This window comes from Sorex fumeus, unplaced genomic scaffold (assembly GCF_029834395.1).
Source record: "Sorex fumeus unplaced genomic scaffold, SorFum_2.1 ptg000047l, whole genome shotgun sequence".
NCBI classification, from domain to species: Eukaryota; Metazoa; Chordata; class Mammalia; order Eulipotyphla; family Soricidae; genus Sorex; species Sorex fumeus.
In genome coordinates, this window is record NW_026606104.1 from 327345 (window position 1) to 354841 (window position 27497).

Below are 27497 nucleotides of genomic sequence, written 5' to 3' on the forward strand. Positions count from 1 at the left end.
CCCGATCGCCGGAGCCCCGCGCCGGGGCGCTGCGCTGACGCTCCCTCCCGGCGCCGCCCGGGAAGCCCGCAGGTGTCCTTGGCCGCGCCGCCGCCGCCGCCGCCAGGGACGCCCCGCGCCCCGCGCCCGCGAGCAGCCCCGCCCCGGGCAGGCGCAGGACGCCCCGTCTGAGCCCCCGCCCGGCCCGGCCCGCCCGGCCCGCCAGCGCGGGAGCCCGGCCGGCCGGCGCCTGTTTTCCTGCCGCCGCCGCCGCGCCCCGCGCCGCCCCCGCCCGCCCGGACGCCGCGCGCCGCTCGGCCCCGCCCGCCCTCCGCGCCCGCCGCCGGGTTTGCGAATGGGGGCGAGGGGCCACCCGCCGCCGCCGCCGCCCCGTGCCGACCGCGCGCAGCCCCGGCCGCCGTGACCGCCGCCCCCGCTTGTGGCCGCCGCCGCCGCCAGTGCCAGCGCGCCCGGCCCGTGCGCTCCGCGGCCGCCGGGCGGAGGGGCGGGGGCGTGCCCGGCCCAACCACCTGTGCGCCGCCCCGCCCGCCCCGGGGACCGCCGCCCGCCGCCCCGGGGACCGGCGGGCAGGGCCACGCAGAGGGGCCGCCGGAGCCGCAGCCGCCGCCTCGGAGGTGTCGGGAGGGCAGCGGCCGCCCGAGCCAGCCCGCGCGCCGCCTATGATCAGCTCGGTGTGCGTCTCCTCCTACCGCGGGCGCAAGTCGGGCAACAAGCCGCCGTCCAAACCATGCCTCAAGGAGGAGATGGCCAGGGGCGCGGCGTCGGAGAAGATCGTCCTCAACGTGGGCGGCACGCGCCATGAGACCTACCGCAGCACCCTGCGCACGCTGCCCGGCACCCGGCTGGCCTGGCTGGCCGACCCCGGCGGCGGCGGCGCGGGCGGCGCGGGCGGCGGCGGCGGCGAGTTCTTCTTCGACCGGCACCCCGGGGTCTTCGCCTACGTGCTCAACTACTACCGCACCGGCAAGCTGCACTGCCCCGCCGACGTGTGCGGGCCGCTCTTCGAGGAGGAGCTCACCTTCTGGGGCATCGACGAGACCGACGTGGAGCCCTGCTGCTGGATGACCTACCGGCAGCACCGCGACGCCGAGGAGGCGCTGGACAGCTTCGAGAGCCCCGAGGGCGGCGGCGAGGGCGGCGACGGGGAGCGCGACCCGGCCCTGCCGCGCCCCGGGCCCCACGACGGGGGCGGCGGCGCGGGCGCGGGCTGCGGGGGCTGCCGCGGCTGGCAGCCCCGCATGTGGGCGCTCTTCGAGGACCCCTACTCCTCCCGCGCGGCCAGGGTGAGTGCCGGGCCCGGGCACCCGCTGGGGGCCCCGGCGGAGGGGCGGGCCGGGTGGCAGGACCGGGATGCCTGGCTCACCTCGGCCCTCCCTGCATTTCAGGGGGCGCTCGGGCTCAGCGCCCCACCCCTCTGCTCTGCACCGGCAGATGCCACACTCTTGATTTGACCACCGGGACTTCATGCCGGCTGCCCGCAGCCTCCCCGCTCTTGAGGAGGGGGCGGGGTGGGTCCTCCTTTGCGCCCTTCCACCTGCTTCCCTCTCCTCATTCATCCCTCCACACACTTCCCCAGAGCCTGGAGCCAGGGTGAACTGGAATTGGATCTTCTGCAGGGGTCAGGCAGGGTTTTGGGCGGGGAGGAGAGGGGAAACTGCACTGGGCACCAGCTCCATGGCTGGGCCTTCACATTCACCCTTCCTTGAGTGCCACCCCATGCCATCCTGCCTGCAGCACCAGGGGCTGGGCACTAGGAACTTCCTGGAGGCTGACTTGGGGGCTTCAGCCTCTTCCGCACGCACGTGACAGGTCTGGGAGTAGACGCCCCCTACACCCTGGGTGAATGGGGGTGAGACTGGGGAATGGGGCTGCAGGGAGGGCCGGACGGGCACAGATACCAGGTTAGGGAGAGGCCTTCAATTTCCTTCCCAAGGGAGAGAGTCAGAAGGCTGTTCCGTAGGCTTCCTGGACACCATGGGTGCCGAGGCCTCTGCAGGGACAGGATGAATTAGGTTAGGGAAGAGCGCCTCTCTTTGGGCCCTACGGACCCTAAGACCAGTGGCCAGCCACAGGCTGCCGGAAGAGTGCCCAGGTCTCCTTCTGATTTTCTCCCCCGGGCAGCAGCCCAGATGGGCTTCCCAGAAAGCTCCGGGTCAGGTTACACTTGAAATAGGTGTGGGGGTGGGGGTGGAGGGGTGCCACGGATTTAGGCAACAGTCCAGCCCTTCCCTCCTCCCCAGCTCCAGCCAGGACCCTCCAACCTCCTCATCAGGAAGGGTGTGGGGGTAAGATGTGCTGAAAAACCACCCTGAAACGGGGCTGGAGAGGGCCCAGAGCCTGGGGGCTGGCATCTGATCTCCTGGGCCAGGGTCTTCCTGGGAGACAGGAAAGAACCGAGCAGTGCCAGGGGTCTGGGGACTGCTTCCTGCTGCCGAGGTCTCCTGCCTCCCAGGCTGTGGCGTTAATGAGTCTCAGAGCCCTCCTACCCTCCCCACCGTCCTGCACTCAGTCTCAGAAGGAAAAATCCACCCGGATTGGGCAGGAGACAGGGGACTGGGGCGTCAGGGAGGGCCCAGATGGGCACAAATTCCAGGGTAGCTGTGGCTCCTCTTGGAAGGGGGCAGAGCAGTTGGGGCTGGGGTGCAGGAGTGCCCTGGCAGTCACTGGGAGGCTGAGACCTTTTTGAAGTTGGAGACAGTGGCCTTTGTTTCTTTCCTTGCAGCTGAGACAGCTGAGGGGCTGAGGGCCCTGGGCATGTGGTTCAGGCGCTTCCAAAGTTGGGAATGGGAGAAGGAAGTTTAGCTTGATGAAGAGTGAGTACAGGGCAAACCAGCGAGGTAGGAATGAGATGAAGGGGGTCAGGGACCTTGGCCCTATTTCTCAGTTCCCTGGGATTTCAGGGGCATCTCACCCATTCAAGTTCTTCCCTCTTGGATCCTGCAGGGCTGCACCTGTGGGCACTGAGTTGACTTTCTGCCCAGCAGCCAGTCTGGGGCTCTATGAGTTGTGCTTGCCAGCCCAGTAGGGTGCTCCGGGAGTTGAGGACGCCCGGCCCTCAGCCGGGGTGGGGGGCAATTGAGGGGTCTGTTGGGGGCGCAGGTAGGGTCTCGTCTTCTCTGGGAAGCAACCAAGAAGGCAGGATTCAGGGGTAATCCAAGCGTGAAGCGTCTCCTCTGATGCTTAAGAGCTGAGCCTGCCAGCAAGCCCTAGTCTCCAGTCCTCATAGTCCAGAACTTTCGTGTCCCGTGGTTCTTCCACTCTTGGGCCAGGGCTGAGGCTCAGTGGGAAAAATCCATGATCTCGCAGCCTGTGTTCCATTCTTGCCCTGCATCAGTAAAATAATGTAAGACAGGATGAGGTGGGAAAGGAGAAGATAAGATGAGATAAGGAGATCAGATACGATAAGCAGCCTCTCTTTACTGAGCATTCGTTCGCTGTAGACCCTTTGCTCCGCATGAACTGGCAGCAGGCATAAGCCCACTTGCTACACTGCGGCTCTCAGAGAGCCCGTTGCCTGTCCGAGGTCACACAGCTACGTGGACGGGGCCTGGGACGCAGACCCCCCACCCCAAGCTGTGCCTCATTCCATGATTGCTTGTGCCGCTGATGGCGGGCTGGAGAGACAACTGGGAACATTCTCGGGCTCTTGGGGTGTCTGAGGCTCCTGAGGATGAAATCTCAAAGCCCAGGGAAGATGGGGAACACCGAAGGGACCATTTCCCCATTGCCCCTCTCTCCCTGTCTCCCCCTTTTTACCCCAGACCTGTGCCTCTGCCCTCCTCCCCTACCCTCTGGTCTGTGTGCAGCCCTACCTCGGGGGTGCCTGCCTCCCCCAGGCTTGGGGTGCTGTACGGGGTGCCCTGTGCGAGAGCAGTAGGGTCAGCCCCAGGTGCCCACCTGGTTGAACTGCGCCTTGTGCCAGGTCTATAGGGAAAGCGAACAGAGAGGGCCAGGGAACCTGTGGTCTAGTGATTGGCCTGGCCCTTGGGGCCATTCCTCTCAGATGACTCCAGCCCAGTGCTCAGCCCTGCTTCCTCCGTGGCTGGGCCCAGGGGAGCAGGCCCACAGGGTAGGTGGTTGCTGGCTCAGCCCAGGGCCTGCTGTCCGCACTGCAGGCACGGCAAAGCCTGGCCACGGCCTGCCTGGCATCCCATTGTGCAAGGGACCAGAGCTGGAGAATCAGGCAAACAGGAGGCTCTGGTTTCTAATGGCCCAGGACATCTCTCCATACCTCCAGTCTCATGACGAGGTTTCCAGGACTGGACTTTCTCTCCGTCATCAGCCCTGTTAAGGATGTGAGATCTTGTTTGGCTAAATCAGCTCCTAGATTGTTTTTCCCTGTCTGGAAAGAGGAGGTGACCCATCCGTAGGGTCCCCGTGGCCCCGGGATCCACCTGGAACTGGGTCAGGTGCTGCTTCTAGCATCTCATGGGCTCAGGCCAGGCCGAGGTTTAAGCCCCACCAAGGAAGAAACAGACCCCCGAGGGCTGCTCAACCAGGATCTAGGGCCCCCAAGCCCGGGCCCTGCACCTCCATCTCTTTCCTCGCTCAAATGGCTCACTCTGGGGCTCGGGGCTCTCCGTTTCTCACTGGGGGCTGTCCCAGGACACAGAGAAAGGAGTGAGGGAAACACTTGATTCCCTTTCCTCAGGCAAAGGGTGAAAGCAGGCTTCCCAGGCACCCCTTCAGGAGGCCTTGAATGTCCCTGGCCCCCGTCACCCAGATGAAGCTACGTGACAGGCAGGGCAGGCTCTAAGCTAAGGAAAGCCAGAACGTGGAGCAGGGGCTGGGTGCCCTGGCTCCCCCAGACAGCAGGAGGCCATGAGCCTACCCTGGGACCACCTCCCAGCCTCCTCTGGGCCTGTTTTCTTCCACCTCTGAACAGACTGGCATTTGCCTCTGAACATCTTGCCTCTGGCTGATGAGGTGTTTCTGTTTGGCACCATTTGGGGTGGGGTGTAAAGTGGGGGAGGGGTAAAATGAACGGGTTATTTTGGAGAGTTGGGAACAGGCAGGGGGAGCGTCGTGTCAGGCAGCTGGGCCTGGGGAACAGGGTGCCCAGGCTCCTCGGCCCTGCCTCTCACCAGCCCTGTGCCAGCCTGGCCCCTTGACCCTGGCCTGCTGTGCCCTGGGGCGCTCTGCCCTGGGGAACGGGGTGGGGGTGGAGGCTGGCATCTTTCAGATTGAGTGATGGTGACTTGGGCTCTCGGCTGACCCTGGAGAGTTGCGGCGCCTGCAGCCCTCTCTGTCCCCTGCTAGTGTTGCTGACCAGCCCGGCTTGTGATGGTCTCTCCGTGACTGGGGGCAACTGGCAGCCACTGTGGAGTCTGTCACGGAGCAAACATTTCTTGACACTTCCTGTATATCAGACAACGAATTGGGCCTTGATAAACGTGAAGCTGAGTCCGAGGTGATTCCTTTTGGAGAGCCAGGCCAGGTGGCTGGGGCGCAGGGTGACAGATAACAAGAAATGCTGCAAACAGTACAAGGTCGAGGGTTCGGGGAGTGAGCTCAGGTGGGGGAGAACACTTGCCTAGCACGTGTGGGCCCCAGTTCTATCCCCAGCACCACAAGTCCCAGACCCCCGCAAGCCCCCCCCCCCCCCACACCTCCAGCCCCACTGGTTATAGCCCCTATTAAGAATATAGAGGCAGGGCTGGAGAGAGCTCAACAGACTTTGCATGCAGACATCCTGGGCTCCATCCCTGGCACCACGCGGTCCCCTGAGCACCACCGGAAGTATCCTCAGAGCCAAGAGTAGCCCCAAGGGCCAATGGACAGTGTGACCCCCACTAAAGGATAAATGAGATGAAAGGTGCCTTAGATAATAAAGTGCAGTTGAAGATAAGAGCAGGCAGTGCTAACCTCCAGCTGTCTCTGACATGGTGTTCAGGGGCGTGTGTGTGCGGGGAAGCTGGAGTGAGGAGCCTCCGGGTGGGGAGGGTTGGCCTCGCAGGCTAATTTCTTAGCTTCCCTGAGCAATTTTTAGAAGGCGGCAGGTTATACATAAATCCATAAAGGGAGAAACCTTCCCCGTAGGTAGAGCAATTAGGGACAAGGGGATTTTCTGGCCAGGGGAGCAACAGAAGCAGAGGACAGATAGTATAGGTGACCCAGATGGGCAGTCTCGGGAAAGGGCAGATGTTGGATGATTGGATCCAGGTCGGGGGTCAGATTGGACCAAATCCTCCTGGGACCTGGTCTTGCTGGCCCTGGGCAGCCCGAGGAAGCCCCCAAGTGTTGGCTTGGTGAGAACATACAGAGGCTGGATCTGGATTTGACTTGAGGTGGCAATAAGCCATGGCCAGAGTCTTAGAGGAGTCGTGAGAGAAAAGGAAGTGAGGGCGGGGGTCCTTTCGCTGGGACTCAGGCATCCTGTCCCAGGGCAGACCTTGCATCACAACAGCCCTTGCCCTGCCTTGCTGAATCCAGGACCACCCAGAGCTGCTGACCTGGTAGATTCCCTCTAGCCGAGTCCTAGCCCTCAGGGCTGCCCTTTCTCTTTTTGGCACTCCTGACTACTGGGCTGTTACTTATCCCTGCGGCAGCCCCTTATCCCTGGGCAGGCCTCTGCTCGTGTTGTTGGCTGTGTTGTCAAATTTCACTTCATCCTTAACATAGGCTTTTGGGCACAAGTCTTCTGTTTATCTGTCCATCTGTGTCCTCAGCCCCCACCCCCAGCCTGTGCCAGATCCCTGAGGCACTGTAGGCTCCAAGCTGAACTTTACAATTTACCTTTACAAAGGCCTGGTGAGGTGGGTTGGCCCCTTCTTGTCTCTTCCACACACCTGAGCATACCGTGACCTCAGGGCCTTTGCATGGTGTGTGTCGGTCCCTCAAAGCCCAGAGCTTCATCACTCATTGGTCTGTGGAGTCATTACTGTGACCTGGAGATCTTGCCTGAGCACTCTGTCTGACATGGTCCTCCTCCCTCACCCAGTAACCCCCTTTTTCTCTCATCCTTGCCCCTAAGGCTGCTGGGAAGTGAGGTGTCTGGGGCAGGGGAATGTGGCCTTTTCCTGCTGTTGCCTGGAGCCTGGACACTGTTGGTGCTGTTTTTGATCTGTGAACAAAGGGCTTGAGAGTCAGAGAGGTTCAGAAATGGGTAGGAGATCTCCCAGCAGGCAGCAGAGTCCCGTGCAGGGCCCAGAAGTGTGTGACTTCACAGACCCTCCAAGGACAGTCCAGGGTGACACTGGTCACAGGGCTGGCTGCCACCTGCAGCCCCTGGTGCCTGGAAACAAACAAGTCCATAGCAGAACAGGATCTGCCAGCAAGAGGGTCTCCGGGGGACCCCACAGGATGATGCTCTAACCTCTTCCCAGCACCAGGAGCCGAGCTGCTGGACCCCAGTTCATGAGTCCTTCCCCTTGGTCACCCCGACTCTCCAGCAGAATCTTGTCCCTCCTGAAGAAAACCAGCAACTTCAACCATGGGGACCAGCCTCCACCCAGACAACAGGAATGGGGTTCTGCCAGAATGCTTGTGCGAGGTCCCGGGTTCCAGCCCCTGGTCTGCACCACAGTCGGCCACAAAGACCTCAGCAGAAAGAGTGATGAACTAGAAGCTTCTGTAATTCGTGGGGCGACAGATCCTCCTCCCCTTCAGTAGCTGCCTGCAGGGGCTCCTGGTTGCTGTCCCTGTCCTGCCATGGCACTCATGCTGCCCTGACTCTGCAGGGAGGCCAGGGCGCAGAGTCACGGGGCTCATCCCCTGAGGGCTGGGTGCTCTGTGCTTCTTCCCCAGCAGCGGCCAGGAAGGCGGCTCCGAGCACAGGGGTTCTGAGTGGGACACCCGGGGCCTGGCCTGGATGTCTCCTTAGGGACTGTTGGTGCACATGCCCCGCCTCTGCCCTGGGCCTCTGTCCCTGGAAGCCCTGTGGCCGCCCACAGAAGGGAGTCAGGCACCAGGGTCTACACTGAGAAAATTCTTTTGGTTTCCAGAGAAGGGAGTCATTTGGATCCTGTCACCGGGCCACCTTCATCTTCCCAGGGAGGGCCGGCTTCTGGGGGCAACCCTGGAGACGCTGCAGAACTAGCTGGGCCCCGCCAGGGAGGTGTCAGGAATGGGAGCCCAGGGTTGGGACACCTGGCTTTGAATCCTTTCCCTCTGTTGGGTCTCCTGGGTCTCTGAGAAATGGACACATGCCCCCACCCCATCTCTGAGAGGGTGGACGTTCCTGAGACAATGAAAAAAGCTCAAGTGAGTGAGCATGCTGGATTCTGCGGGCTGGTCCCTAAAGCAGGAGGGATGGTGCATCCCCACGGGGGCCATGCCAGGACACTTGGGCAGCTCGGCCCCCTTTCCACACCCTCTGACCCTCTCTGTGCTCTTTAACCCCTTTCCATGCTTCCTACCCTCTCTCTGCACCTTCTCAACCCCTTGATGGCTCTTTCTGAACTTGTTTTTCCACATCATCACTAATTAACCCCACACCCCAGCTCCCCAGAGGTGCCTAACTCCTCCTGGCTAACTCTTCCTCAGAGAGTGCCGGCTCCTGCTTCCTGTGCTTCCTGGAGGAGGGGCTACACTGTCCCCACACAGCCCTGCAGCCCTGCAGTGGGTAGTCACCGCCACTAGCCCCAGATGAGCCCTTGGCCTCAGGCCTCCTATAGTGCCTTAACTTGAGCTCACAGCAGCAAGACCAGCCCCCAACGAAAGAACTTGGTCTCTACCCTGAGGGCTGGGGAGCAGTGGGGGGCCCAGCTGGGATCAGGTCTGTGCTGGCTCCCCTCTGCCTGCTGGTCTGGGGGTCAGCCCATTTGCATGTGCTTGCTGTGGAAGGGGAAATGTTCTAGAGGGAGCCCCCCTCCCTTGCCCAAGGGGCCCTTCCCTCAGAGGGGGCTTGAGGAGGGGGAGATGTGGTTTGCGGAGAATGGGGGGGGAGGTCTTTGAAGTTAAACCAAGTATGCTCACCCCTGCTTCTGGGCTGTGCGACCTGAGGCCAGTATACAACCTTCCTGATCCTGTGGGAATGGGGTGCTGAGGCCTCTTAGAGGACTGGAGGTGAGAAGGCGAACACACACAATCGTGCGCACTCTCACACACACACACACACACACACACACACACACGTACACATACTCACATACACAGCCATGCATTCTCATGCACACACATACACAGTCACTCACACAGTCACCCACACTCATGCACACACATACATACAGTCACATTCACACACATACACACAGTCACACACACAGTGCCCTGGCTGTGCCATAGCAGCTGCATACCAGTTCCCATACTCCCCCGCCCCCCCCACCACCAGGCTGCTCCCCTTCAGTCTGGAGCCCTGGCATGGTGTGAGGGTCACAGCCCCTTCCTCCTTCCCTGGTGCTCTGCGGTTGCGAACAGGGTGTGCCCCCATCTCTCGGGGCAGCCTGCCTGTGAGAAAAATATCTTCGGGGGCAGTGCCATGCTCAGGTGCCATGGGGGCTTACCAAGTGGGAGTCGGGTGGGGTCATAGCCCTCCTCCATCTGCTGAATCTCAGTACTCAGGCCAGCCTCTCCCCCCACCTGCAGCGAGGACGACGCTGGGGCTGTGGAACCCAGCACGGGATCCTGAGAGTGGTGAATGGCAATGCATGAATAACAGATGAAGGCCCCGGGATTGGTGTTATTACACATGCATTTCATCTCCATTCATAATCATCGGACACTTAAACCCAGCCGCTGCACTGCTGCGCCGCTGTCATGCTCGCCAAGCTCTCAGCAGCTGTGTGCATCGGCGCTGACTCTCTAGCCCAATGTCCGCTGAAATTCTGGTCCTCTGGAAGGCGGGGGCTCTCCAGGCAGACCCCCTTCCCTGCTCTGGGGAGTGCCCAGCGTCCTCTGGGGACTTCTTGCCATCCGGCCCTGCTAAGGGGGGGAGTGGAGAGACGATCGGAAATGAGGGCAGGAGGAGAGGGGTACGGCAGGAGCTCCATCTCCACCTGCACGCCACTCAGCGCCAGGCCCAGCGGCCCCCCTGCCCTTTGTGGGGACGGCCCCGTGTCCTGGACCCCCATGTTGCCCGCTGTTCAGAATTACCGGCAGGTTTGTTCAGACGTAGTGTCCAAACCTACCTCTCCTAGTATTTCTCATCCCATGTATCGGGGTGCAGGTAGGGGTGGGGGAAGGAAGTGGGGAGGGAGAATTTGCACCTCCAGTCCTAGCTGACACCATCGCTTAAAGCCTCCTGACTCCGGGGCTGGAGCGATAGCACAGCGGGGAGGGCATTTGCCTTGCACGCGACCGGCCCAGATTCGATTCCCAGCATCCCATATGGTCCCCTGAGTACTGCCTGGAGTGATTCCGAGTGCAAAGCCAGGAGTAACCCCTGAGCGTTGCCGGGTGTGACCCGAAAAGCAAAAAAAAAAAAAAAGCCTCCTGACCCCAAGTAGGGTCTGAGCCTGCCTCAGACCCAGAGCTGGTTAGAAATGCAGAGTCACAGGCCTACTCCCAGCATCTGAACTGAACTGCCTTTTTACATGATTTCCTTGAGTTGTTTTCTGCCCTTGCGTTGTTTAATCTGTATGGTGGGACTAGTGAGGTGTGGGCAGAGCTGGCAGGGCCAGGATCCTTGCTCTATTGCTCCAGACGGGGCCTTTGGATCCCATCTCCCTTGCTCTGAGAATCGACCCACAAACCCTGCCCTCAGCCAGCGTCTATGTGGAGCTGGCCACACCTCACTGCTGACCGCTGCCCCCACTGTGCTCTGCCCTCAGGTGGTGGCCTTCACCTCTCTCTTCTTCATCCTGGTCTCCATCACCACCTTCTGCCTGGAGACGCATGAGGCCTTCAATATCGACCGCAACGTGACAGAGATCCACCGTGTGGGGAACGTCACCAGCGTGCGCTTCCGGCGGGAGGTGGAGACAGAGCCCATCCTCACCTACATCGAGGGCGTGTGCGTGCTCTGGTTCACGCTCGAGTTCCTGGTCCGCATTGTGTGCTGCCCTGACACGCTGGACTTTGTGAAGAACCTGCTCAACATCATCGACTTCGTGGCCATCCTGCCCTTCTACCTGGAGGTGGGGCTGAGCGGCCTGTCGTCCAAGGCCGCCCGGGACGTGCTGGGCTTCCTGCGTGTCGTCCGCTTCGTCCGCATCCTGCGCATCTTCAAGCTCACGCGCCACTTCGTGGGGCTGCGGGTGCTGGGCCACACCCTGCGGGCCAGCACCAACGAGTTCCTGCTGCTCATCATCTTCCTGGCCCTGGGGGTGCTCATCTTCGCCACCATGATCTACTATGCCGAGCGCATCGGCGCCAGGCCCTCCGACCCGCGGGGCAATGACCACACCGACTTCAAGAACATCCCCATCGGCTTCTGGTGGGCTGTGGTCACCATGACGACGCTGGGCTACGGGGACATGTACCCCAAGACCTGGTCGGGCATGCTGGTGGGGGCGCTGTGTGCGCTGGCGGGCGTGCTCACCATCGCCATGCCTGTGCCTGTCATCGTCAACAACTTCGGCATGTACTACTCGCTGGCCATGGCCAAGCAGAAGCTGCCCAAGAAACGGAAGAAGCACGTGCCCCGGCCGCCCCAGCTGGGGTCACCCATTTACTGCAAGTCTGAGGGCACCTCTCCTCAGGATAGCACCTACAGCGACGCCAGCCCCCCTGCCCCTGAAGAGGGGTTGGTGGAGAGGAAACGGGCAGGTAAGATTGGGGGGCCGGGAAGGAATAGCCCCACATCCCAGAGGCCAGGGGTGTGCCTTGGGGACTTGGAATTTGGGACTGTGTTTCAGTGCTCTGGACTCCTGTGAGAGATGCCGCGGTGCCTCAGAGGCTGAGACGGAGGGCCGGGGTCTCTCCTGGAACCTCATTGCTCCCTGTTTGTGCCGGCCCCTGAGCATCTCTCCCGAGCTGGGCTACATGGGGACTGTCCGGCAGAAGCCCAGCACGGCACTCTTGAGTCCATCTTGGCCACCCTACCTGGCTGAGTATGTCCCGAGCCCCAACCAACTCTCCCCTCCCTGCGCCTAGATTCCTTCCCTGGAAACTGGGTTACAGTACCCATATCCGTACCCCCAGGCGTGGCTGTGGCACCTGGGCATGCCAGCATGGCAGTGCTCAGAGCAGGGGGCGGCCCTTTGCGGCGCTGGGGGCTGCCACCCTTAATTGGCACGCAGGGCAGCTGTTCCCCCAAGGTGCACCGACACATGAATCACTTCTTCCCGAGCGAGCGCCCGCGTCTGCTGTCTCTTGGCCTAATAAATGTGCCAACGTAACAGCAGTGGGAGGCGGCCTTCTGTTCGCCGGCGCTGGGGCTTCGCCTAGGAGGGAAGAGAGCCGGAGGGAGTGGCCCAGATGGCATGGGGAGAGGAAGGGAGAGAGCGGTCTGCATGGGGTGGGGCACCAGGGGCTGCAGACCTGCCCAGGGCTGGGGTGTGGGGGCAGGGGGAGTTTGCTTCTCAGAGTCTGAACACAGGAGGGGAGGCGGTTTTACCCGTAGCATGGGGGGGGGGGTAGTTTGGAGGAAGGGTGTGGGGTCCACGTGGTGGGTGTGGAAGCTGCTGGAGGCCAGGCCCTTGGGAGTCTGGGCCTGGGCTGGGAGTCTCATGGTCTCCTGTTTGGGTCCAGGAATGTAGAACTCGGCCCCAGATGCCAGCCTGAGGGGGTGGGTGTCCATTGGACAAGCCTCTCACATCCACCATCATTCCGGGGAAGGACCTTGGGGTAATAGTGTGCCTCCAGCTCCCCCTCTCCCCCACCAGGTAGAACCCCCTCCCGGGTCCCCACTCTGCTCTCCCAGTCAGGGTGACTTGCCCTTAGACCTGTTCAGATTGCACAGGACCCTCCAGGGCCTGGCTGCACCCCACACTGCAGGCCCCTGCTGTGGTGAGGCCATCCCGGCTAGGGCCAGGGCCAAACTCAGGGGCTCCCCCATTCAGACCAGGGTTCAGCTACACCCTCACTGTTCTCTGAGGAGCAAGTGGGTGCTGGGAGGAGCCCCCGGGAGCAGAATGGCATCTCCAGAGCCCTCCCCAGACAGGTGAACCCAAGAGCAGAGGGCTGGGCTGCTGGTGCCTAAGAATCAGGGTCGGACTGGAGAGATACTACAGCAGGTAAGGCGTTTGCCTTGCACGGGGCCAACCCCGGTTTGATTCCCAGCATTCCATATGGTCCCCTGAGCACCGCCAGGAGTAATTCCTGAGTGCATGAGCCAGGAATAACCCCTGTGCATCGCCGGGTGTGACTCAAAAGAAGGGGAAAAAAAAAGAATCAGAGTCTACGGGGGGTCCCAGTGGTGAGAGCCCCAATGTTGGATTAAGGAGAGTTGGTACCCCCCAATCCCGCCTTGTTGGAGGGAAGCCGACTCAGCAGGTGGCAGATGGGGAGGCCCTGCTGCAGGGTATCTGATTCCAGGCAGCGTCCTGGCACCCGGGCGGCACCCTCCTCAAGACTCTGGGCCACCTCCTGGCCCTGCTGCATAGCAGCCCCCTCCTCGGATGGATGGGACCGCGGCCCTCGAGGTGTGGGATCCGAGAGACCCTGGTGGCCTTCACCCCGCCTCTCTCCTGTCTGCCCTTCCAGACTCCAAGCAGAATGGAGATGCCAGCGCGGTGCTGTCAGACGAGGAGGGGGCCAGCCTCACGCAGCCCCTGGCCTCGGGCCCGGCCCCTGAGGAACGCCAGGCCCTGCGGCGCGCGGGCACCGCCCGCGATAGGAACAAGAAGGCGGCTGCCTGCTTCCTGCTCAGCGCCGGGGACTACGCCTGTGCCGATGGAAGCGTGCGCAAAGGTACGGCGGCCGGACCGGGGCCCGAGGCCCCCCAGAGCTCCCCGCACGCCCTGCGCTCCCCTCCGCCTCGGAAGCCATGGCCACCATCTCCTCTGCCTTGGACGCGCCCCCGCATTTAGGAGGGGTGCCCGGGGTAGGAAGGTCCTGGCATGGCCCTCGCCTTGCCCCCACCCAGGTGGGCTAGAATGGGCCCTGCCCCGCCCCCAGTCTCAGCCTGACCCCTCCTCTCTGGGGCTCCCCTAGGGCTCTCAGGAGTCAAGGGTAAGTGCTCGGGAGGTCTCCAGAGAATGGTCTGCCTGTGCCAGGGCCCTGAAGTTGCAGTTTAACCCCCCCACCCCCCCATTCTCCACCCCCGGAATTAGCTCTGCCCTTCAGGAAGAGCCAGAGGAAGAGAGCATCACCCCTGAGGTGCAGTGGGGGCTCCGGAGAGCCCCTGGGAGCAGCCCTGGCGTCCTGTGAAGGGAGGCGGGATGCTCCCGCAGGTCCCAGGCCTGCAACAGGGCCATAGGCAGTGCTGGGACAAGTGATTACAGCCTAAATGACAGCAGGGGCCGCCAGGGGCCAGCGGGGACGGGAGGAGGCAGGCCTCACTCGACCACCTGGTTCCTCCTTGATGGGGTCCCTACCTGAGCTCCCGAGGTACCAGCCCCGATCCACCCAGGACAAAGCTTTTCCATGGGTTTGATACCATCTCACCAGCCCTCTGCACTCTGATCCCCCACCCCCACTCTCCCCAGTGTCCCCCAAACCCCAGACCAAGGCAAGGTTGAGGAAATCAGGGACAGAGGCTGCTGCGGGGATGACTGTGAAGCTTAGCCTTGAAGACGTGGCCTGGTCTGGCCTGCCCAGCCCATGCCCCTCCTGGGGCCCCTTCCCTGGCCCGCTCAGCTCTGTACCCATGGGGTTCCTTGGTACCGTGACACCTTGGCAGCACAATGGGTCTTTTGCCTTGTTGGGCAGAGTCTGTAGCAGCCCAGCACGAGGCCACAAAGAGCCCAGAGGCCTAGCTAAGGGGCAGCAGGTGGGGTCTCTCCTGGACCCCCTACCCCCTTGCCCACCATCTTCAGGATCAAGATGGGCTTGTTTCTCCAGCACTCCCGACCCAGAGCCTGGCCTCTTCAGAGCCAAGCCAGGGGGTCCCCAGCCTGGCGGAGTGCTGAATACCCTGCATCCAGCCTGTGTGCTGAGACTCAGCAGTTTGGGCGAGAGGCCATGCGGGAGCAGGCTGAGGGACCTAGAGGAGTGGAGATTGGGTCTCACCTGGGAAGGGGCAGCACGCGGGGACTGGGGGGGGGGACGGAGGGAAGATGGCAGGGTGCCTGCACCCCGTGGCTGTCTCTCGTGGGACCCGGCTGCTCGCTTTCCAAGATGCCTCCACAATGCTTCTTGGCAACCAGCGCACAGCTCAGCCAATTAGAGTGACCTTCCAGAGGGAACAGGTGGGTTGCCAGGAAACAGGCCCGGCGAGCAGGTGTGGCACTCGTGCCCCCCCCACCGCAGTCCCGCGTACCGGGCACCTTTCCCCAGGCTGCCCTGGCTGCCGTGCCCTCTGACCCCTGTGCCTTTTCTTCACCAAGGCCGTGAAAAGTCCTGGAGTCTAACCAACATAACGGGAGCCGCAGGAAGCAGTCTGGGGCTGTCTCCACTGGCGTCACGGTTCAGCTCGCCCCACCCTGCAAGGAAACTCCTGCTTCCCCCCACCCTTCGCCCCCCCGCCAGCCCCCCACCCAGATGCTCGGCCCCTTAGCTGCACTGGGGGCACAACCCGCCTCCAGCCTGCTTCCTCCTGCGGTGGCCTGGGGCGCTGGGCAGGAGGCTGGGGATTCTGGCCCCCGAAATGTTGGACTCCAGAATCTGGGATCTGGGGCAACTAGGACAATCAGGGAGACCCCTGCCACCTCCATCCTGAGTGAAGAGGGCACCGCCGCCCCTCTCTGGGGCCCCACCTCAATCAGGGCAGATACACTTTGCACTTCCCACGTGGCCTCCCACTCACTACCACTGAGTCTGTCTGTCTGTCCATCCCTCACCCACACCAGCGAGAGTCAGGCTGCCCTGTGGGGTCTTCCTGCTGCTGTCGAGGGCATTAGGGTTGCTTCTGGGCTTCTGGGGGGAAGAGACCTGCTGGTCCCCGGCTCCGGTCAGGGGCCTGGACTCAGCTCTGGGACTGGCTGCCCGGCTCAGGGACCCCTCCTCTCTGGGGCACCTGGGCCCAGATTCTGGGGTGACACCCCCCAGGAGCCCCACCTCCCAGCTGCACCCCAAGCCATGGCGTCTCTGCTTCCTCAGCATCCCCGGACCGTTGGCTGTTGCGCTCCCCTTCTGCCTCCGCCCCGCAACCCTGCGCTCTGAGTCACCTGCCACTCCCTGCCAGCCCCGCACTCTGTCTTCCTGCCAGAACCGGAGACTCGGCTCATTTCTATAATTAAGTGTATTCATTTACCTAACGAGCCCGCCAGCCGGGGTACACCCCGAGCAGGGGCCAAGCAGGGGAAGTGGGGACACAACCGTCCTGCCCCCCCCCCGCCACCCCACCTGCTCCCTTGCAGGTGCCCTGCCCCACCTAGAGAATGCTGAGCTGCAGGCAGTGCTGGAGTGAGGCTCCTTCACCCCCGCCCCCCACCCCCCAGCCTGGGAACACCTTAGCTAAGACACTTCCTGTTTCACCTGATGGGAATTAGACCTGACAGCGAGCCTAGCTGAGTGCCAGGCCAGTGTGAGCATCAGATTATGCAACTTGGTCTCCCCAGTGATTGGGGAAGGTTCCGGCCTCCCTGGTCTTTTCGGGGTGGGGGAAGAGAACTGGGGAACGCAGCAGGAGACCTGGGGGATCTAGCGGGAGGGGGCAACCTCTAAAGGTGACCAGGGAGATGGATGAGATTGTGTCACTGGGGTGGGAGTGGTGAAAGGCCATGTCAGGAGCACCCCCATTTCTGTGCCCGGACTCGGGAGTGCCCTAGCCTGCAGCAATCTCTTCAAGGGGTCCCCTGGGACCACTCCTAACCTGTTTTGGTCTGTGGGGCCTGCCGCCTACTTGCTCTCAAAGCCAAGGCCCACCCAGAGCATTGAGACACAGGGGTGTCTAGGTCAGTCCCCTCTGAGGGACCTGGGCAGGCACGCAGGACAGACACTCCTCCCCCTCCCTGCTCACAGGCAGGCCAGCCCAGGCCCGGAGAGCTCCGGGACCATGTGCCTGAGCCCCCTTTTCCTTGCCTTTCTGGTGCGGGGAGCCGAGGCGGCTATTTCTGTGGCAACCCTCAAGTTGTCAAGAGCCCAAGTTTCCACGGCACCCACCGCCTCCTTCCTTCGCTTCCTCCCACAGGGATGGGCCTGCTCACGGCACCCCTCCGCTGGGCACAGATGTCCCAGCGACGGGAGGCAGGAGAGCCAGGCTGGAGCCCCCGATTCTGGGGAAACGGCTCCCCACAGTTCTTGGGCAGCCGGGCTCTAGTGAGAGAGAGCCGGGGCTGCCTTAACGGAACCTCTGAGGTAGGGGCTATGTGCCCACCTCCTCTCTGACCGTTCCTCCGACTTTCCCAGCACCCCCGGAAGGGGGAGAGCCCCACTGTGTGCAAGGGGGGAGGGAGTCTGCCTGGACCTCAGTTTACCCCAGATCCCCCTTGACTTCTAGAAGCTTCCCCACTGGGCTGCCCCGACAGCAGCTGTTCATCTTCCCCTCCAGGACCCCTTCCCAGCACCCAGGGTGGTGGGCAGGACAGACAGTAGCTGGTCATTCTGAAAGCCCAGGCCACTCGGTGGTGGGGACCATCTTTACCTGCCTGGAGCCAGGGCTGGGAGCACTTTTGAAAGGATTCCTGTGCCCTGACCAGAGAGAAAATTTGCTGTTCCCCCAAGGACACTGCTGCCCCAGCTGAGGATACCCCCTCCCCCAGGGCTCACTGGCTCCCACTCCTGAGACCAGAACTACTGCCTCAGCTAGGGGGCACTCTGCTGGCTGGCCTGAGCACCGGGCACCTTCACCAGCCCCTCAGGACCATAGCAAGTCTAGGGCATAGACAAGGCCCTTGGGAGGGGGCTTGGACAGTCACCTTCCCCGCTTCCTCTGGTGCCAGAGCTGGGATCCCTCTTCTCACTGCCCTGGACTTTGGTGGTCTCTGGAGCCCTGCCATCACCACTGAGTCTCCTTGGGCTGGAGCTGAGGTGGCGAAGGGGGGTGCCCAAGGGGCTGCCGCCTCTGCCTGGCCCGCCACTGCCATCCAAATCTCTCTGCGCTGGGTCCCCCCAGATCCCTCGCATCTCTGCCTCTGCCTCAGCCTGCAGCCCAGGAGGCTGGCTGCCGGCTTCCCGCTAACTTCTCATTCTTTGTCTCTCCCTTTCTCTTGCTGCACCCCCCCCCCCCCCCCCAGAAGGCACGGTTGAGCCGAAAGCGTGCGTCCCAGTGTCTCACACCTGTGCTCTTTAAACAGAGACCTGCCAAGATGCCCTCTCGTCCAACTATGCCCAAGCCGAAGTCCTCACCCTCTCTTAAAGCGGCAGCGGCGAGCGAGAGACGGGCAGACAGACAGAGAGCCAGAGGCTTAGGGAGAACTCTGGAACCCAGGCAAGAACCTGCCCCTGGGAGGACTCAGATATCCTTGCCGGCACAGGACTGGTGGAAGAGCTCCCGCGTGCCCCTCGGGCGGGCCAGGCCGGGGCGGCTGTGTTCTGTTGTACATTGCAGAGATCTCTGTATGCGCACATAGTATCTATATTCATACATACTGTACTCTCGTGTGTAGTGTTCTGCTCCTGGTGGTCCGTCTTTGTTAGGCTGCGTCTCCCCACGCCTCCCCCAGCCCCAGCCCACGCCCCACCCCGACGCCCGCTGCCCCTTTGCTTCTCCTTCCCTGTGCCCTGTTTTGGTTTTCGTTTTTTTTTTTTGTTTGTTTTTCTTTTTCTGGTGAACATGTGTGTGGAATGTCCCAGGGGAAGAGCACCTGGGAATTTCCAGTCCTTCTGGGGTGGGGGGTGGGAGGCCCAGGGTAGACTCCCATACGCTGGCTCGCTGGCCCACCAGCCCCACCCCACCCCAGACTGGGGTTCTACCTCCCACCCCATGCCCCAGTTAAGGGGGGACTTCGAAGGGTTCCTCTGTAGCCACCCCCACCCTAACCCCCCGCCCGCTCCCCCACCTGCCCTGGGACCTGGACTGAGGGGGCGTCTTGTTCTTTTTTTCATTTTTTTCCATTTTTTGTTATTTCTGTCTCCTTCGTCTGTTTGTTCTCGATGCTGCTGGGCCGACAGGCAGGGAAGGGGTCTGTCTGCCCGCCTGGCCCGGGGGTCTGAGCAGGGGCGCTTCGGGGAGGCCAGCTGCAATACCGTACACCCTGGCCTCCAGCCAGAGGATGTGTGCAATAGCAGAGGCTTGGCCACCCCTTCAGCCGCGGCCTCTGCCCCCCTCGCTCCCCTCCCCGCACCTCCCCGGTGTCTGACGCCGTCCCCCGTGTGTCTGAGGCACGCCTGGCCGGGCCCTGCCGCCCTGTCCGCATGCCTTTGACCGTCACGCTCTTGCTCAAGCCCAATAAAGACATCCGGAGCCTCACCACTGTGTGTTGCCTGCCTCCACTTCCCCTCTCGGCTCGGTCCCTGGGGCCTGCTCAGGGAACCCTGCAACCCTGGCTCCTAACAGTGCTCTGAGCACTCTGCAGAGGAGCTTGGCCTCAGGCCCTCCCCACCTTTCGGTTCTACAGGGCCAGGCCCCAGCCCGGGTATGCCAAGGCCATGTAACCAGCCCCTGGCCCGAGTATGCCAAGGCCATGTAACCAGCCCCTGGCCCAAGAGGGGTGACCCCTCTGGGGACCACTGCAGGACGGGGACAGAGGGTCTCCTGGGCCCAGACCGGTGTGTGTGTTGGGGGGTGGTCCTGGCCCTTCCTGTCACTGCTCACAATACATTGGTTGGTTGCAGGGTCCCTGGAGTGCTCAGAAGGGTCCCCACCCTTGGCTGAGCGCTCAGTTGTTACTGAAGAAGCCCCGACCCCTCCTCATCTGGCCCGTCCCCCCAACCCCCAAGTCTGGGCTGGGTCTGATTTTGCCCCTACTCCCTTTCCTCTCAACTCCAAACTTTAGAAGGGCCTGGCGTCAGCCCCCCCCCCCCCCACCCACACACACACACACATTCTCTGTCAGGAACGTGGATGACCGCGTCCCTGCTGCAGAGACACGGACTAGAAAGACCCACCCCGCATCCTGTGCGCACATGAGGGTGACCCTCCCACCCCAGGAACTGTTGCCCGCCGTCCCCTTGTCCCGGGGGCTTCTGAGCTGTCCATGTTGAGTTACGTGGTGGAAAGAGGGGCACCCAGGGGAGCAGGGGTGAGGATGGCAGGACCCTGGAGAGGGGAGAGGCAAAGCATCCGACTGGCAGGCTGCTCACTGGAGGGGAGGGGAGGGGAGGGGAGGGGAAGCAAGGTGTGGCAGGCATCCAGTTGTCAATTAAGGATAAAATCTCCTCCCGCAGTGAAGGCCGGAGCGGCCTGAGCACAACCCCCCCCCCCCCCCCACCCCAGGAAGAGCCATTTGCAGCCAGGCCGGCCTGGGAGAAGCTCGCTGAGAGATAATGGGATGTGCTGCTGGCTCCATAATGATATTACGCACCGGGGCTGCATCCAGAATGGCCTATGCCGGGTGGGTTTTGTTGTTGTTGTGTTTATAGATGGATGTGGAACCATTCCCTGAATAGGAGCTAAGAAGCCTGAGCCCAGCAGAACCAGATGCTGGGATGTGTTGGGGGGATTTCCTGTGGGAACCAAGTGTAGCCCTGGTTCACTGGGACGCCTCGAGACCCCCAAGGGGAGAGGGGTGGTGTGTACAGGGCTGCAGTTCAGAGAGGAAGGCCCAGACTCCCTACAGCCTCCAACTGCAGGCTTGAGGAAGACAGGCTCTGGCTTCCTGTGGGCCCCTGCTGGAGTTGGTCCCCAGTGAGGGCCCTGTTTAGAAGGAGAGGACATGGGAGCTGGAGGGGATGGCTCAGAGGACTGGGGCACAGGAATCCCACCTGTCCCCTGGGCACCACCAGAAGTAGCCGCTGAGTACTGAGACAGGAGTAACCCCTGACCACCATCCAATGAAATCCAAAACCAACTAAAAGAATGGAAAGCCATGCAGATCAGAACTGACACTGGTGGGCAGAGATGGCACAGGGCTTAAGACATTTGCCTTGCGTGCAGCTGTCCAGGTTTGATCCCTGATGCCAAATACGGTTCCCTGAGCGTCACCAGGAGTGTTCCCCGAAGCCAAAGGCAAAAGTGAACCCTGAGCACCATCAGGTGCGGCTTCCAAACAAAAAGCTGGTGTTGGGACACGCACGGATGTTTAGAGCCTGGGATAATCCGTTTGCTCCACTGCAATAGAAGAGGAAGAGAAGTCAGTGAGGAAGAGGTGTGTGTGTGTGTGTGTGTGTGTGTGTGTGTGTGTGTGTGTGTGTGTGTGTGCGCAGCACTTCTGCATACACATCCTCGGTGGATGTTTCTCCATCTTCTGCCCCAGAGGAGAAAGCACAGCGATGTCAGCTCATCTCTAAGGTCATACAGACAGTAAGTGGCAAAGCTGAGTGGAACCCCAGCAGCTCCCAGATGCGCGAGGCCAGTGCTTTGCTGATACCTAAAAGAAGTGGGGCATCAGGTCTAGTCTTTGGACCAGGCCTATGTGATCTGGTGTTGGGGTTGAGGGCACGCCACACAGGATGCTGCTGGGGGTGTTACTTCTGGCTCTGTGAAGTTGTGCCAGGACCATGTAGACAGAACCATGCAAAGCAAGCACCTCAACCTCTGTATGGGCTTTGTAATTTTAATCGTAACTTCAATGATTCCATTTCCTTCTTCACAGCTCATTCACACAGCAAAGGTGTTTTTTGTTGTGTTTTTTTTCCCAGCCCAATTCACCCATCCTTCTCTCTCCCCTTATTCCCCCACTTTAGGAATCTTTCTCCTTAGGAATTCTCCTCAAGCCCCAGTACTTAATTATCAGGAGCTGATGCCCACCTCAAGGAGAGATTGGGGTCTTCCATGTGCAACTCACTGCACTCTCTTTTCTTTTTTGTGTGTGTTTGGTTTTCTCTTTTTTGCTTTTTTGGGTCACACCCAGCAATGCAGAGGGGTTACTCCTGGCCCATGCACTCAGGAAATACTCTTGGCGGTGGCCGGGGGACCATATGGGATGCTGGGAATCGAACCCAAGGCAGACACCCTACCTGCTGTGCTATCGCTCCAACCCCTATATTTTCTTTGGGGGGGGGTTCTGGGTCACACCCGTTGAATCTCAAGGGTTATTCCAGGCTCTGCATTCATGAATTATATCTGGTGGGGCTCAGGGGATCATGTGGGTACCTGGGATCGAACCTGAGTCTTCTGCATTCAGGGCAAGCACCCTACCCTCTACTATCTCTCCAGCCCCTGTCATCAGAAGCAGGTGGCTGGGAGAGAGTCTGACCTGGAATCCAAATCATGTAAGGTACCCCTTAGCTTGGAGAAGAAACGCAAGCGACCCCTACTTTCAGGTGACAAAAAGCATCAGAGAGGAAGTGGGTTTAAACTCTTCTCTTCTCCTGGAAGCAGGAAGCATTCAGGAGGCTGAGCAGGTTCCAATAAAGACCCTCACCTGTGGACTCGATCTTGAAAGCCCCTGGCCCCAATCAACAGGGCAGCCCCAATCTGCTCCCTAGTACCCGCCCTCCTCCTCCACCCCAGCCCAGGTAGCACCATGAGCAGCTGGAGCTGAGGCCTCTAGAACTTTCTCAGCACACTACCATATCGCAGAAGGCCGTCCCGCGGAGTGGAGATGATGGTCCTTTGGGGGTTGCAGGCTCTGGGGACCCTTTTCTGGATTCGAAGACAACTTCCAATGAAGAAGTTCTGACTCAGGAGGCACCCCGAGCCCTGATTATTGAAAAGGAACTCAGTGCCTTGCCCATCCTGATCTCATTCCGGCTTTCCTCTAGTCTGGACTTCCGTGCCACCCTTCCTCTCACCCACCAGGGGTTAGAAGCCGGGCTGGAGGTGTGGGGTGGGCTTGAGGGGGCGCTGGCTGGGGCTGGCAGCCTCCCTCCCAGTGAGCACCTGTCCTCATTGCCCGCTCCAGGGCCCCCTGCAGATGGCACCTGGGGCTGTGGTACCCCTGCCACTGGTCCCACAGTGCCCAACTTTCGAGTCCTGCCACGGACACTGGACCTGCTCTCCCCACCCAGGGCACCCTCAGCTGGGCCTGGTTGCAGATGCTCCACTTGAGGAGAGGAAGCCAGGAGGTGACCTGAGACCTGGTCTTGGTGCTGGCAACTCTCCTCCTGCCCACGCACAGCGGGGGCCCTGCCCACCCTCGCTTCTCAGGCTCCTCCACAACGGCCTTCCGGAGTTGCAGGACTCAGTATTTTAGCTGAGAGGGGACTCGTGCTTCCCAGACCAGGTGGGGGTTTGGGGAGTCCCTTTGTCTCTCCAAGCGCGACTCCCTAAGGGACCCCGTGCACCTTCACGGCCTCCTGCCCTTCCTCGTGCTAGAGACAGCCATGTTAGAGGGGCAGCCCAGAGCCCCCTCGACTCCATCCATCCATCCACCTCCATCCCTCCCCGTGCAGACCGAGCCCTTTCTCCTCCTGGCTCTGCCTAGCCTTGGGGTGTAGGGCAGTGGCCCAGACTGCCTGCTTAACCTCTCTGGGGGAACATCTGTCTCTTGCGTGACGGCCTCCCTCCTCGTTTCATTCCCTCCCTTTGCTACCATCATTCTCCCAGGGCTGAGTGAGAAACTGCGGCATCATCCATTTCTCCTTAGTTCCATCCATGTGCGTTGTACCTTTACTGAATGGCTGTTCTGAGTCCTAGGGAACTCAATAGTGAACAAATCATCTAGGATCCCTGCCTTTAGGGAACTTGCATTCCAGTGGGGAACACAGGCTGAGAGACCCATGGATTAAAATCTTTCTGTAAATAAATAAAATTTTACAAAAAAGGGGGGGGGGGCTGGAGTGATAGCACAGCGGGTAGGGCGTTTGCCTTGCACGCGGCCAACCTGGGTTCAATTCCCAGCATCCCATATGGTCCCCTGAGCACTATCAGGAGTAGTTCCTGAGTGCAGAGCCAGGAGTATCCCCTGTGCATCGCCAAGTGTGACCCAAAAAAGCTAATTAAATAAATAAAATTTTAAAATCTTAATGCATCAGGCACATTGCAACCCACTGACCAGTTCTCTGGGCTCTGAAAGCTGGTCCCCCATCTTCTTCATTCCCTGTTCTTCTTGACCTCAGCTCTACAGCTGGACTTCACCACCTCTCCCCTGACCCCCCTGGGTCCCTCCCATACAGTCTCCCTCCAGCAGCCAAAGAGCTGCTGCTGCTTCTTTTTTTTTTCCTGCCTTTTGGGTCACACACAGCAATGCTCAGGGTTACTTCTGGCTCTGCACTCAGGAATTACTCCTGGCGGTGCTCAGGGGACCATATGGTATGCTGGGAATCGAACCCGGTCAACAGACGCCCTACCTGCTGTGCTATCACTCCAAGCCCCGCCCCCCAACACACACACACACACACACACACACACACACACACACACACAAAGAGCTTCTTAACCAGGAAACCAGGCTTTGCCGTAAAAGCCCTCTGCTGATGGGTTCTGACACTCAGGCTCGCCTTGCTCCCCTTTGGTTTCTCCCCTTCCTTCAGTCAAATGTTCATTGACTGAACATTTCATCATGGAGACTGGCTTGGTCCTGGGCCATTGTGCTGAGTCAGAGGACTCGGGGGGGGGGGGGGGGGCGGGGGAGGTGCCAAGGAGAGCCCCAGGGATCTTCCACATGCTTGTCCCTCCTGCCTGTAGTGTCTTTACACCCACTGTTCCCTCCCGGGGCCACAGTGCCCTGAGTCCTCAGTGGACGAGTCCTCATCTCTTGGGCCTGACTTTATTTACTGATTTATTTATTTGTTTGGGGAGAGGGGACGGCTTCCCAAGAAAGCCTTGCCGAAGGCTTCCAGGGACCCTCTGAGGCATACTTGACTGACACAGTCTGGAAGTTCGATGGAAGGGTCTGCGGAGGGGGTGCTGCTTAGGCTCTGTAGTGCCAGGGCTTACCCTGGGCATCCTGGCAGCTCTGGGAAGGGATCCAGGGCCACCCCTGGCTGCCCTCAGGGATTCCAGGGTTCCAGCTAGCAATGCTCTGGAGGCTGTGTGCTGCTGAGGCTCGAACCCAGGCCAAGCAGTCTGAGCGCTGTACCGTGCTCACCAGCCCTGGAGCCTGGCCATGAATGACACTTCCTCCGTGATCTCCGTCTCTGTATTGTTATCTATCACTGCAGCCAAGTTTGTTTTCCTCGTGGTTCTTCCCTCTCCTCCTAACTGCCTCCCTGTGAGAGACCCAGCACAGCACCCGGGCCTCTACTGAGATTTGATGAATGAGCAAATGAATGAGTGGGCAGAGACGGCCCTGACTCAGGGCCTGCCGAAGTTTATGCTTCCCCCCTTTTCAATCAAAAATTTTAATTGATGGACCATGATTCACAACCACATTAATTGTGACCTCTTGTCCCAGGCTTACGAGGCTGTTGCTCCACGCCCGCAGGTAGAGTGAGCGGCTCCCTCTCAGCTGCTTCCCAGGCTCCATTCCCAGCTGCCTTTTTGCACCTCGTTCCTGGGAACCCACGAGGATTGAGGTGAAAGCGCTGCTCTTTGGCATTCTGCATCCTTGCCTAGAAATGTCAGGACAGTGAGGCGGGCAGAGTGGCTGGACATGCTTTCTTCCTCTTAATGGTGGCACTCACCCTCCCCACCAGGGGCTTCAGGACCATGTCAGAGCCCTCTCTGCCCTGTTGGAGAGCCAGGTGGGCGCTCAGGGCCTGGCCCCATACTGGGTGCTCAGGGAAGTGTTTGCGTGAATGAAGGCAGGAAGAGGCTGAGTGAGGAAGACATAAGAGAGAGGGAGGGACGAAGAGCGGGATGGAGAGATGAAAGAGAAGAGAGGCCAGGCAAGTTGAGGTGTGGGAAGGGAGAAGGCAAACCCGAGTCAGGAATTGCCAACTCCCCCTGCTCACCGCCCCCCTCCCTGCCTTCAGTCCCTGAACCCTGATGTGTCCTGGCCCTGCTCAGGTCTCAGGGGGGACAGCGGAATCCTCAGGAGGCCTCCTCTGCCCCCAGCCCACAAGCCCAGCCACTGAGGCCTGTCTACCCTTGAGGGGCCCTCTGCAGGGACCAAATCTCGGATTCCAAAGCACAAGTCCCTCCATGAGGCCCTGAGAGACTGTCCCTGGCCCATTTTTCACACTTCAACCCCTTGCCCAAAGATTGCCCCTCAACTTCAGTGTCAATGATCAAAGGTCCTGCATATACCAGTGTAAACAGATGTTCCTGTGCACCCTCAGCCCCAGGCCCTGCGGGGTTCAGTGAAATGGAGTCTGTCCCCACCCCATGGCCCAAGCCTGGCCCCTGCGGGATGACTGGGACCAACCCATGAGGCCAGGGGGGCCCCAGAGGAGTTGCTCTCAGACTCGAAGTTGCCATGGCGGTCCTCCCCAGGGTGGCGGCTCTTGGGTTGCCACGGGGAGCTGCACTGCCATAAGCCGTCACCACGCCGGGTGGCAGCAGAAGTCACACCCCTCCCGTGACCACTGGGACTTGTCTCCACAGCCGCCCAGGCCCGCCTGTCTGTGCTCAGCAGCCCAGCACCAGGAGCAGTAGAAGCAGCCTCTTCCCCTCAGGGGACACTTCTGTTGTTCTGGCAAATAGAGTAGGGACCCTCTCTCTCCCCCAGCTAGAGGCAGCAACTTACTTCGAAGGGGTGAAGGTTGGGAAGAAGATGCCAGCGTTACTGCTCTGCTCCTGGGTCTCAGAGCTGGGCTGTGACAGTCGAGTTGCCCGGGAAGGACAGGCAAGAGGGTCCTGGCTTGGCTCCGTTGCTCTTGCTGGGATTGCTCTTTCCAGGAGCTTTCTGGAGCTTTCCTCTGCTCTCATAGCGCCTAAGAACCCACCATTCGAGTCCTTAGTACTGATGCTCATTGATGGACGTGTCACTTATGAATGCCTTTACTTTCAGCCCTTGCACAGTGCTCAGGGGCTCAGCAACAGTGGAATGAAGGAAGAGCGTCCAGGGCATGCTCCTCGCTATTTCCTTACAGCACTCCCACTGCAACTGCGCTCACTGACACACATGCTCATCTGCACACTCACACTATACTCACTCACATGCTCATATGCATACACACAGCATTCACACACACTTCATCACTGACACACACGCTTACTTGCACACACACACAGAGCACTCACAATCCACTCGCTGGACGTGCGCTCATATGCACACACACACACTAAGCACACTCCACTTAACACACACGCTCATATGCACTCACACAGCACTCACACTCACACTGACACACATCCCCTTCTGCCCTCTTCCCCCTTTCATGTTCTGTCCTCTGCATAGCATCTTGTATCAGCCATGCACGATCTAGTGTCAGTTAGTACCATGACTAATATTTTTCCCGGGACACTGGACTCCTGAATGGAGTTTGCATCAAATTAGAGGGCAGGGTGCTGCAGGGGTCCATCAGACGTGACTCTGGTTAACAGGAAAATGGAGCACGAAAGGGCAATCAAGTGAGATGCGTGGCATGAGCTTACCTCTGTCGTGGGAGACTCCCTGCCTTCTGCAGTGTGGAAGCTTCTGCCTGCTAGTTCTCCCTCATCCCTCAAGACCTGGGAAATGGTCTCTTCTGAGAAACCTTTCAGTGGGATGGAGGACGGAATGTGTGAGTACACAGTGAATGGAGCAGCTGATCATTGCTAACTTCTG

At 60.5% G+C, this 27497-nt stretch overlaps 1 protein-coding gene across 5 annotated transcripts in view; it reads left to right on the forward strand.

Moving 5' to 3' along the window:
• Positions 1–656: 656 nt before the first annotated feature.
• KCNC4 (potassium voltage-gated channel subfamily C member 4) overlaps positions 657–27497 on the forward strand; it is a 42652-nt gene continuing 15811 nt past the window's right edge. The window contains exons 1-4 of one of the 5 annotated variants that reach the window (XM_056123226.1): positions 657–1283; positions 10710–11646; positions 13525–13731; positions 18099–18557. In XM_056123226.1, coding sequence (XP_055979201.1) covers positions 660–1283; positions 10710–11646; positions 13525–13731; positions 18099–18154 — 1824 coding nt within the window. In that variant the 5' untranslated portion in view covers positions 657–659 and the 3' untranslated portion in view covers positions 18155–18557. Of the gene's footprint in view, positions 1284–10709; positions 11647–13524; positions 13732–15308; positions 15581–18098; positions 18558–27497 lie in introns of those variants that run through there. The other 4 variants (XM_056123227.1, XM_056123225.1, XM_056123230.1 and 1 more) reach the window with 4 other exon arrangements.